Raw genomic sequence first — 12,333 nt, 5'->3', positions numbered from 1 at the left:
TGATGGCACCACATGAAAAAGAGGTTGAATGGTTTTTGGTTTCTAAATCCATATCCATCTTCTCTGAATCAGTTATGCAAAGTTTGATGTACAAATCATATTTTTCGAAGCCATAGAGAACCAAGTTATTGCTTATTTTATATCTTCTTAAGGGACAAACACTCAAGAAACCTATTTGACAAGATTTATGTATGGATTTCAATGATGATCGGCAGTGAACTTTGTTTTGGCATCTGCAGCCTTGTGAAGGAGCTGCAGCTGTTTGAAGAGCAGATGACTTGTCACTTTAGGCAGCTCTGTTATGCCGGGTCGCACTCTTAATCTCTGTTTTCCCTCTGCTAAACCTGAAAGTTGTCGGCGTGGGGTTTAAAGGGAACACCAACTGCCTACAGATATATAAGCATGCAGAGTCTCTCTAGCTCATCACTCGGTTATTTTTGCAAATTTAAACTCCGGATTAATGGCATTGGTCTAGTTTATTAGCATACTTTTCAAATGTAATGAAAGCTTATCATCGGTCTTTGAGTGTTTATTCCCTTTAAGGTCTAAATAGAACCTTTCATGATAACCACATCTTGTCTTTTGCAGCTAAGATGTACACAACGTTTGAAAAAAATATAAAAATTAACGTTGCTCGTTCAATTGGTGCTATAATGTTTCTTCGTTTCCTTTACTATTTTTTCAGAGTGTAAATTTGGTACTCCTGAGACAGGAAATGAAAAGCAAGTAACCAGTCGTAATGAAGTGGAGGAGCAAGTACCTCTAACTGCATTGGCTCAAAAGAGGGAGTTGAGAGATGAACCTGAAACCATCCAAAATCTAAGAAATCATTAAGGTAGAATTTCAGATCAATTTTCATTTTTTTCTCACTTGTTTAAATTTAATTAGCAATAAAAGTGTTACAGTGTAGCCTTAAAAGTAGATCATGTTTTTCAAGTTTCTTCCTCAGACTCGGGATTTTGATTTTAACATAAACAAATGAGGCACAATTCCCTCCGAGATGAAAAATAAATTTTCCCATATAAATTTATGAAGGAAGAGTTACTGGAAGAAATTGCATATCCCTCTTTGCAGTTGATGTTTTGTTTGATTTAGGGCTCCAGTTATATTTTCAAGAAAAAAAAAGAATAGAAAACAAACACCAGAAATGTTGCCTAAACTCTACGAGTAAGAGAATAGTAGAATATTGCTGGGTTCACACTATTCTGCAGGGCAAATAAAGCCAAAAAATCCGAAAATTAGCATTCGAGTCACAAAATGAACTTTAATGAATGTCGGTACAAGACTGAGGGGGACTGAGTGATTTCTTGGAATGAATTTATTAGAGTTCATTTTGTAACTCTAATGTTAGTTTATTGATTTTTTCCTCCGCAGAATAGGGTGGACCCAGCAGTATTGTACCATTCTATTTTATTAACATCTGCTTGTCTCAAAAAAAAAAAAAAAAAAAAAAAAATTGTCCAGTACTCTATTGATTGCATTGTTAGTGTGCTTTAAAATTCTGATATTTTCAAAAGGATGAACTAAGTAAAATTTAAAGACTTTCAAGACCTTCATCGCCACCCTGTAGCTCCAATATTTTCATTAGGGATTTTTTAAAAATAAAAATTAAACTCATAAAATTCGTATTTATTTGCAGAAATTTTCTCTAAATATTTCATGCAAAAATTATCAGACAATATTCTTTGAAAACATGATTTATAAGCGAAAATTTGGAAACTACAATTAGAGTAACGCGTCATGCTCTTTTCTAGTTTCATCTCCGAAATATAGTGTATGATAATTAGTTTTTCTTTTTTTGTTATAGGTGCAACAGTGTGTGTGAATTCTATTTATGAAAATTTTGTGATCTCAAAATACTCACTTTTTTTGTTTGATTGTATCAATAGGCAATGATTTGATACTTTAGGTAATATTATCTCTCTTTTCTCATGTTCCTTTTTTGGGCATCTTGTGATACTCTCTAATTCCCCCTTTTATTATTATCCAAGTGCCATTTTTAAAAATGTTATTTGTAGTTGTGTCAAGTGCTCAATCATTTTTCATTTCGCCCTCTAGAATTTTTTGTCAAAGTATTCTTTTGAAACACTGTGTCACCACATTAAAATTTTTTCCTCAATTATACTGAAATTTTTTTCTAAATATTTTTATTTTTTATTTTTTGTGGTGAATACCTAGAAATCTGGATTATCAACAAGGAAGACTCAAAAGTGACTGTCTCTGATTTTTATGCAGCTTGAAACAGCAACAATGGCAATAAACAGTTCGAGCGCAACTGCTTTTACAGGGATGTTTGCTTTTGAATTTTTATCAATGGGTTCTCATAACCGTCAAAACAATTTCCCAAAAACACTCTGCGATGATCATTCTCGACAGTAAAAGTCCACAATCACATATCTCGGTTTGCGACGTTGCAAACTTCCTGTCATACTTTATTTATCAAATGAAAAACTACTCAACAGCAATCCCTATATTCTGCCAAAATTTGTCTTCTCTGTATGAAGAAAACTCCGCAAAAAAATGCAATGATGTCAATTTGTTCCCCTTTAAGTATAAAATACGAGGAGCAGGAAATTTTGTAACACCGCAAACGAAATACTTGGTTGTTGACTTTCACCCCTTCAGTGGTCGAGCAATGGCTCAGTACTTGTCTTGTAGCCAGGAGATGGTGTGTTCAAATGAGCAGGTAAATTCTTTTTTTAAGGCTGCCTTAAATTTTTAAAATTATCCCCCCCCCCCCCCGCCCAAAAAAAAACCTCTTCTCAGAGCCGTCTCTCTACAAACATGAAGTCCTAGGGCTGTGGAATTTCTTAAAGTAGGTTCCGACCAATTGAAAAAAATATCAGAAAAAAAGTCACAAAACTCACAAGTCTTCTTTAATTTGTAGCAGCTCATCCCCCATAATAATAGCATTGAATTTTTTTCTTGCAGAGAGAGGAATTTTCAAAATCAAAAGTAGCACTGAAAATAAAAACTTAGGCGGAGATTCAAACCTGGAGGAAAAAAAGAAATCGTAGAATAATATTTACGACTAGTTGAATTCAAAACTACTTCCAACTCGTTTTTTTCTAAAATGTTACTTGGTGCGTTTCTGTTAAACTCGATAGAAATATAGCACTCACTGCCACATCTGTGAAACCAAAAAAAAGCGATACGTTTGGTTAATGAATGGAATGTTATATACACAATGATTTCTCATTCTAATGGCACTAGCAGAGGTGTTGGATCAGCTCCCCCCTCCTGCACCCTCCAATACCCCAGTCGAGGGGCTTGGAAGACAAGGTGCATAAGTGCAGTTTTTGAAAAAATTTTAAGTAAAACCAGGTTGAATGCATATTCTGTGGAAAATTCGCTTCCAAATTCCAGTTTTTAAGCATCAAAAAGTCAGTTTGAACTTTCTTTCCGCCATAAGGATCCATGTAATTTCGATACTTCAAACACGTAGTTCTTGAAATGGCAAAAAATGCACTTATGCGCCCTGTATTCCAAGCCCCTCAGTTGTAATAAGGCAGAAGATCGAGAGGATGAAGAAGATGAAAAATCATGAGGCAGCATTGTTGCCTAGATTTCTTCCATTCCAACATGCTAATTTTCTTCCTATTACTTAGCGTAGGTAAGTATGAGGATTACTCATTGAGTTGTCCCTCAACTCGCAGGTTTCAAACGTCACAAATTCGCGAACGTAGGTTACGAAAACTTCTTTTAATTTGGACGTATTTCTGTCAAACGGAACTATGTGTATTTGGACATGAGCCCTAAGACCCATGAGAATACATGTATAACAGGGCTCACGTCATAATGCACTTAGTTCCATTTGATAGAAATACGTCCATTTATCATTATCACTGCGACGACTGTGTGCCGTGGTTGATCGATGATAAGATAAGCGGCGAAGAGTGCCACCACAAATATTTGATGTGCGTCCATGGAGGACGACCGAAAATACAGGGTGTACCAGGATTAGGTACGAATATTGAAGGAGTCTATTCTTCGGGTCAAAAAAAGACGTTTTAGTGGTATAACTTTTTTTCCTAAAACGCTTTCCCTGGGGGCCACCCCCCCCCCCACCCGCGCCCCTTTCAGTCCCTATTATCTCGAAAACGATGAGTCATAGCGGAAAAACGTTAGACACATTTCCTCAATATTTTTCAACGCTGAATCTAGTGGTGCCGTCAAAAATTAATTTTTGTCGCTGAAAACATTAATTTTGGCCTCTTCTAGATTCGATACCCCCCCCCCCCCCTCCCCTCAAAACGCGTTTTCCCTTTTTTGGAGGTCACACATGAAAAGAGCGCGGGTAATTTTTAAATTTTTAATGAAAATTGGTTGATAAACATTTGTTGTATATACGGCCACCAGGGAAAGCGTCTTTGGAAAAAAAGTTGTACCGTAAAAAACCGTTTTTTTTTGACCCAAAGAATCGACTCCTTCAATATTCGTACTTAATCCTGGGACACCCTGTATACATGTGCCTCTCCTAAAGCTCATTGATGAGCCACGAGAACGTTCCGGTCATCTAATTATTGGGATCGATAAATGCTAAAAATATTCCCATAAAGTTAAAAATTCTCATCGTGTCACCTTTTGGAGGAACGTGAGAAATCGTGTAACTGCAGGTCGATCGCAATGAAATTGCGTCAGCGCAGAGGCGTGCGCGAAAGTTCAAACTTTTGCGCCGCCACGAAAAACGCGGGCTTATTCTCGATTGTGATTGGTCCTCGAAAGGTTAATGACATCTGCGCATGCGCTCTTTGACGAAATTCAAGCGCTTTGTTGATATAGGTTAGAAAATCCTTAGGATTGTAATGAGCAACCACATGAAATACTATCCCCTTTGAGTTTTTTGCGCGTAAAACCAGTGTAATGATAACGGATATTCATTGTTGCTCGAAACTGGTTCGCTTGTCGAGTTCGCTAGCACATTTCCCGCGTATTTTGTTCAATTTATGTATTTATTCTTGTGTTAGAAGTGCAGCTTATTCCACCATGTCTGAAGATAAGAGGAAACCATTTACTGTGTTTGTGGAAGGAAACATCGGTAGCGGAAAAACCACTTTTCTGAAACACTTTGAACAATGCCCGAATACGTACATAGCGGCAGAACCTGTGGAGCAATGGAGGGATCTGAAAGGACACAACTTATTGGTACAATTTATGAGTTCAGCTTTCGTGCTTATCTTGTCAATCTATTTAGCGAATTCCAGTGACTCACATCGTTCAGTCATATATTTATGATGGTCTCATGTTTCATGTTCTTACTGAAGCCGAAGAGTCCGTAGTATTGTAAGAGTGAGTCCAGATCATAACAGCGAGGTTAGACTTCGCGAAGTCTGCAGGATTTTCTTCACTCTCAAAATTTTTCTCCCCACAAGGAACCACAATTCTTACTAGGAAACCCAAGGCAGATGAAGAATGGAGGTCGCATTTCGTATTCTCTTGATGTCACATGGCATCAGGTACTTTTCGGATACATCCTGATTGCTTGGCAAAGCATCCACCTACCCTCTGCGCGCCACAGCCTTTAAATTGCCGGCTTAACTTGTAATGTGACCACCTTTCTTCATCCGCCTTGCAAGTAACCAACATCTCTGGCACATCATTATTGGCACCTAATTGCACAGGCAAACTGCTGGCACAAATGGATGACACAAGGCGAATAGGAAGCCGTTGAAGTAATGCCAGTTCTAGGTTTCGAAGCCACTGTGTTTTATAGAATGGTGTGCTAGTCCCCGTAATATATCACTGTTGCGTATTGTGTTGTATTGTAATCAAATTTTTGTCCAGATTGCGACTGCCATTTATCTCTTGTTTGATGAAACTTGAATATTTTTTATGAATCTTGTGCTCTTCTATTTACAGGAACTGATGTACAAAGATCCATCAAGGTGGGGGCTGACATTTCAAACTATGGTTCAAAAAACAATGCTAGATGTTCATGTTCAAAAATGTGATGAACCAATCAAATTGATGGAAAGATCAATTCACAGTGCAAGGTAAAATAATATGAATTTTTGCAATCCAGTAGGTTTTCGTTAGAGCTTTTATAGTTTTAATAGATCTCCTGTCACATTGCATCATATTTTTGTGACCTACACTGTCACTTCCTGAAGTAATTATATCTTGAGCTAGCACTGTTGATGTTATAGTGAAGACCAAAATATTTCAAATACAGTGTCATTAGATTAATGTATTGTATCATGAGATAAGTTCATTGAGCAATCAAATTGTTATTGAATTGGCATGCTCTGACTTCACTCAGCCTTTCAGACCTCCGCATGACCTTGACAATTTGATCGCCGGATTTATCGAGTGATAAGGGCAGTTAATTCACTCGATTTTTTTGAAGATTAGTTACCTAACCAAATCTACTTTATCATTTGTTTCCAGGCACATCTTTGTTGAAAACCTTTTCCAGCAAAAAATCATGTCTGCTCCCGAGTATGCTGTTTTAGATTCTTGGTTCGAATGGATCTCTAGCAATTGTGATATCCATGGAGATTTAATAGGTTTGTATCAAAAGTTAATGTTTTCAAAGTAGGGAAATTTTCAAACGTCAGGGTATTAGTTCTTCATCAAATCTGCTGTTACCCAAGAGAACAGAAACTGCAGAAATGAACTTTCGAGTAACAGGATTCAAAGATGTATGGGCAGAAAATTTATTTAAAAAAATCCTTCTTTTTTTTGTAAAATTGTCAATAATCATGGAAAATACCATTAGAATTTGCTTAGATGATTAAGAATCAATGAATTTGACTCTTCACTATAAAAAAGAGTAGTTTATTTAATTTGAGGGAAGACAATGGCACCTCCCATCTTCTGCATGCTTGCGTGAATTGAAAGGTAGGAAACAAAGTTTTAGGTCTTTTGTAAGAGGGTCGTATTCATCATCACTCTTGAGTTAGCTCTTTTTCTTAGAGAGCCTCACATGGTTTACATCGTGACTTAAGAAGGTTGAAGGAGGCCTTTCCATATCATAATGTGGAGAACAGTTTCTACACACGTCCAAATAAAATCCAGCAGTATACCTATAGAAATGGATCCTAAAGGAATTAGAGTGATTCACCCATGTAAAACATAGGTAATTCCAAGATAGAGAATTTCAAACTCTAATAGGCCTGTTGCAAACTTTTGCTATAGCGAAAATAAGAGTTGTCACTCATGGAAAGTGCCTTAAAAGTCACAATGAGCACATTGGCAAAGTCTGAAATCCACTCCTTACTTTGCAATTTGCTTAAGAAATTTGCGTTTTTTCGAGCCTCCTGCTTCAAAAACAATACCAAGGCACAAGTGAACATTTTGTCAGAGGAGTCATTCCATCCAATCCCTGTTCACAAGGACACTACGTAATATTCAACATAGCAGACACCAGTCAGCCAAAACACATGTGACGGGACGATGACTCTAACCACCCGATAACAATTGGTTTTGACATTCACACTTTTCTCGTGTTGATAGATATTTGCCTTGATTGACCTTGTGCTCTCCTTAACTTGCGTCCGGAAACGTTGGCCATATTGAGCAGGGATTGAATGGAACGACTCCGCTAGTGAAATGATCACCTATGCTGTAGTATCCTTTTTCAAGCGGGAAGCTTGAAAAAATGCAAATTTCTAATGCAGATTGTGAAGTTAGGAGTGCATTTCAGAGTTTGCCGATGCACTCATTGTGATTTTTGAGACAGTATTTATCAGGAACCACTCTTATTTTTGCTCTAGCAAAAGTTTGCAACAGGCCCATTGAGCTACCTTTTGTTTTATGATCAAGCAATAACTTCTCATTTTTTGCCATCCTTAATGTTCTCGCATTTCTCAATAGTTGTACTTGTTTTCTGTTCCAGTGTACCTGAAAACTAGTCCAGAGGTTGTGTATGAAAGAATGAAAGCTAGGGCACGACAGGAAGAACACACAGTTTCTCTAGAATACTTGGAAAAACTTCATGTTCTACATGAGAATTGGCTCATCCACAAAACTATCCCTGGTGCAGCTTTGCCCCCTGTATGTATTGAATTACTCTCTTTTTTAACTTTTGCTTCTTTTTGACTTGGTGTTATTAAAACATGATTATCACTTAGCATGCAATAATTTAAATTATTTTTTACTCAATTGTGACTTTTTTAATCTACCATTCTTATGAAAAGAAAGAAGCTTTCAGGGGGTCAAAGATTACTGCACTTTTACAGTTTCTGAGTGAATGGAACAGCTATCAAGTCGCAGTTTGTTGTAGCTGAAGTAATACTGCGTATCTTTATAAAAAAAAACCCTTGTTGAGCTTTCTTCTTTAACTTACAACTGAATGGCAGACCTCTGAAAATGACGTGTATACCTCTACTCTCTAGGATTTTTAAACCCCCTTTTTCTTCCCAGGAAAAAAAATCTAAAGATTTTTAGGGTCTATCTACTGTTTGCAACTTTGTACCGATTTTACAACTCCTCGTTGCTCTAGAGAGTACACTGCCTTGTCGATGGCCAAAGTACAAAACTATGTACCTCCGTTATGGTGTTCCTAAACAAAGAAAAATGGAGGAAGTTTTCATGGAATTACAGTAACTAGTTTCTGGAACAACAAATTAAGCATTACAGGAAGTCTGCAATGTTGCAAGTGGAGAAATGTAGTTCTGTTCTTTGGCCATCGATATCAGACAAAATCTAAAAGAAACCGGAATGCTACATCAGAACAAAGCGCATCTCCACCTAGGGAGCTCTCCAAAGACTTGATGGAGCGGAGCATCATCGTCTTCCCCCTTCATTTAAAAGCCTAGATTAGCCCCTTGCAACAATTTTATTCTGATGATACAATGGAGTAGGAAAAGATGATGTTTTGGTAACAGTAATGTGAGAAAAACTCAATTGACCACATCTGGCAGAAAGGAACAAAATCCATTTTTGGGTTTTTTAAGATAATGGTTGATCTGAACAGCGGGGCGATTATTGAAATGATATCGACTGTATGTCAGCGCTTTGTCGTGTCGCGCCATCGACTAAGCAATGGCTTAGTCGATGGCGCGACACGACAAAGCGCTGACATACAGTCGATATCATTTCAATAATCGCCCCGCAGGCTTAATAATGCGTTACTTCAGGTTAGCAACATTGTATCTAGGAATAATTATTTCATTTAGAAATTTTTATTTGAAATGTAGGTTGATTTTCTATGGGCGATCTCTAATTTGTACACAAGTACTCGGAAATTCGATTCTCCCTTACACAGTCGAATTCGAGTATCTCCCCTGTCCTGCAAAAAACTGTGCAGAGTCCCTTGGCAATCAAGTCCGTGTGGCATTCAAAATCGAATTTTATGAAAGAACCAAGTGCATTTGGTTGCTCTTTATGAATTTATCTGCCGGCTTGAAACAATTAGCAATGGAGCTGAGTGGCATATGGTTCCTTTCTCTGATTTGATATTGCCCATTTTAAAATAAGCCTCACAGAACCAGTGATAAAAAAGACAAATAATTATTCAATTACCTAGGTACTGCTTTAATGCTTCTCCTATTTAGGTAAAGCATTGATTCCAAATTTTTTGTTGTGATTTAATTCTGTAGGTATAAGTTTTTGAAAATTCGAACTTCAGTAGTTCCGAACAGATATGGCACCAGGAGCTTCAACCTCTCACCTTGATTTTCTCGAAATCAGCTTAATGTGACTTGATTCGTTTCAAGTAAATCTGGTCAAATTTAGGCTTCCTCGAAGTGTATCTCCAAAGAAGAGTTACTGCTTTGAGGTGAATGGTCAAAGTTCTGGTACTTTGGGCACTCCAAGAAAGACCTTTTCATTCTTTGCAAAATCAAGAGATTCACCCGTCAAAATGTGATAGTTTGAAACCTGTAGCAATTCCTTTCTCAGTTATAGACAAAGGTGCAATTTGTTTTTGGCCTCCGCAATTTTCTGCAACGCCCTGAGTTTTCACTTAGAGGTCAACTGAAAGCGCTGATCAAAATTTTGTCAAATTTTTTGATAATTTTAGGATGTGCGCCAAAGTTGCATTATTCCACAAGTTATTGAAAATCTGAAAACCTCTGAACGATTAAGAAAAAAAATTCTCGGCTTCCGCAAAATCAGGGCTCTTTGACAATTTGGTCGCGACCACACGCACAAGGTCCAGAACAATTTGCACCCCTGGTTTCAGCCGACTTGCAAAATTTGCTCGAATTGCGAAGTTTTGCTGTTTTAAGTGTATTTTTCAACAGTTGATTTTCTTTTTGCAGATTGTCGTGGTTGATGCCAATCAAAATCTTGACTTAATGGCTCCAGAATTTAAGCGCTGTCAAAACCTCATTTTTAGTCACTTAAAAAACCAATCACCAATGAAGAAACTGCAATCCGCAAATCTGAAGGATGTTCCTGACATTCTAAGCAGTCCCTCTATTCTTAATGAAACTGAAAAAAACAGTGTAGATTTGATTGCAGTATGAGGTTCAATTTTTTGTTATTTATCAAATTAAATTTTATCAACCTTATTATTGCATTTTGATATGTACTACTTGTCGCATTTAATTCCAGTCTGCACTTTCATGTAAAACTTTCAAGTTTGTTTCCCTCCCCATTCATTTGCTAGCCCTGTTTTTCAGTTAGATCACAGAGGCTTCTCGCTCCTCTTTTTTTAAAGAACTTTCTATTTTTATACATTCTTTTCTCCTGTTTCTTGAACCAGTTCACTTGACTGTTTGTAGATTGTTTGTTTTCATAAAAGTTACAATGTTTTCCCTTTATCAATAATCATTACTAGTTTTATAATTTTTTTTTCATAGACTCAGTGTCTGGACATGGACCGGTTTTGAATTATGTAAGTGTTTAAACAAAAGTGTGATCATCAGTGTTCTTACAAAATAGTTCTCTTTGTCTAATGTCAGTAAACACTGGCCTAATTTTCTTCTATTTCCATTATACAATTTAACAGTTTACCAACATGTGCTATTGACAGCACTGTTCAGCTTTAAGGATTTCCTCAGTTTTTGTCGCTGGCAAGGGATTCTCAAAGCTTGAAAAAAGCAGTTAATCAGGAACTTAAGAGCCCTGTGTTTTTAGTTGTAAGTATTATAATATAGCATAGCTCACACCCACCTGCAGTTACTGCGGTGGATCAACAGATACAGTGCAAATTCCGTACAGTTGAATGATTGCCTTGAAACGCAAAATGCCAGATGTTACATATAAATGTTGTGTAATTTGCGGAAGGAAGTTAGGATGTCGTCTTTTAGTAGACTTTTGTTTTTAGTTCATGGAAAGCTGTAATGATCTCAAAAAATAATGAGCATGTTAAGAATTAATTTGAAATTAAGTTTCTACAATTAAGAGTAATCTATTTTTAATGTTGGCTCTTTCTTTTATACTTCTTATCAGAATATACGTCAGATATTTCTATTGAAAGTAATGTAACTTAACTTCCATTTTATCATGGTTTGACAGAAATTTTTTATTAATGTGCCGAGCGTTTCATTTATTTATATATTTATGACCAGTTTCCATTCAAATTAAATGTAGCTTTAATAGAGTGTGACATTTAGACAGCGTCTGACCATGCTGTATTGGATCTAGATTATAAAAAAAAGTCTCAACAATTTAATTCTGTTAAAAGTTCAATTTCTAAGATTTCACTAACATGATGGATGAGCAACATTTTTTCCACTATGAAACTGAAAACTGATGACTGAAAACTATGTGCAGAAGCAGTTTGATACCTTGTTAATAATTAATGCCAAAAATTAGAAAAGATGGTCACCAGAAGAGTCTTTTACACATTACATCCTCATTATTTTTACTTTAGGGTAGGGCGCTTTCAAATGAACAATATTGTTCTCAAAATTCTGAGACTGTTAGCATGGAAAGTTTTGAAAATTATCGCTGTCAAATTTTATCACTGGACCGAAAACAATTTTTCTCTCCTCACTTAAGCCCAGCTGATGATAATTTTTCTCTTTTTTCTCTCCGTCCTGAATTCCTTTGATTGCTCTAATTTCTGTACGCGTACACATAAGCAAAGCATACCTGTTGAGCAAATTTTTTCAGCATAATGTTTGCATGTTGCCGTATTAAGGCTTCAAAATTATTATCTTTTTCATTGTCCCATGTTCAATTAGTGATAATATTTTTTTAAGGAAATGTACTTTGATTCTTTGTATGTGACCATCTGAAATATAATATGATTAATCTTACCAAATTCAATTGTGTTACTCTCTCTTTTGTGGAACTTAACGAAATAATGAAACTTTCTTTAAAACTGAGGTTCAACAAGTAGAAAATCAAAATGTAGCGAAACCAAAGTAAGAAACACCTGCAAACAAAACTATTGAAACAACGCAAAAGCATAAAAGTAACCTCAAAATGACAAGCTCT

At 36.4% G+C, this 12,333-nt stretch overlaps 2 protein-coding genes across 3 annotated transcripts in view; both read left to right on the top strand.

Moving 5' to 3' along the window:
- LOC109042886 (uncharacterized) overlaps window positions 1-2,142 on the top strand; it is a 33,593-nt gene extending 31,451 nt beyond the window's left edge. For both annotated transcript variants that reach the window (XM_072301579.1, XM_072301578.1), the window contains exons 32-33: window positions 686-835; window positions 1,808-2,142. In XM_072301579.1, coding sequence (XP_072157680.1) covers window positions 686-834 — 149 coding nt within the window. In that variant the 3' untranslated portion in view covers window position 835; window positions 1,808-2,142. The remainder of the gene's footprint in view (window positions 1-685; window positions 836-1,807) is intronic.
- Window positions 2,143-4,773: 2,631 nt separating this feature from the next.
- Window positions 4,774-12,157, top strand: LOC109042887 (deoxynucleoside kinase). The gene is made up of 5 exons (XM_019059855.2): window positions 4,774-5,145; window positions 5,860-5,993; window positions 6,388-6,506; window positions 7,838-7,995; window positions 10,206-12,157. The coding sequence occupies exons 1-5, from the start codon at window positions 4,864-4,866 to the stop codon at window positions 10,410-10,412; spliced, it is 900 nt and encodes a 299-aa protein (XP_018915400.2). The 5' UTR covers window positions 4,774-4,863; the 3' UTR covers window positions 10,413-12,157.
- The last annotated feature ends 176 nt before the right edge of the window (window positions 12,158-12,333 follow it).

The sequence above is a fragment of the Bemisia tabaci genome, chromosome 6 (genome assembly GCF_918797505.1).
Source record: "Bemisia tabaci chromosome 6, PGI_BMITA_v3".
Taxonomy (NCBI): Eukaryota; Metazoa; Arthropoda; class Insecta; order Hemiptera; family Aleyrodidae; genus Bemisia; species Bemisia tabaci.
Note: the sequence above shows the minus strand (reverse complement) of the source record. Positions and strands in the feature narration are given on the sequence as shown.

Bases quoted from the DNA above. Each gene is read 5' to 3' on its own strand.
- LOC109042887 (XM_019059855.2), top strand. From the start codon at position 4,864: ATGATAACGGATATTCATTGTTGCTCGAAACTGGTTCGCTTGTCGAGT. The intron at 5,146-5,859 runs GTACAATTTATG...TTCTATTTACAG, and splicing joins TGAAAGGACACAACTTATTG to GAACTGATGTACAAAGATCC. The intron at 7,996-10,205 runs GTATGTATTGAA...TTCTTTTTGCAG, and splicing joins CTGGTGCAGCTTTGCCCCCT to ATTGTCGTGGTTGATGCCAA.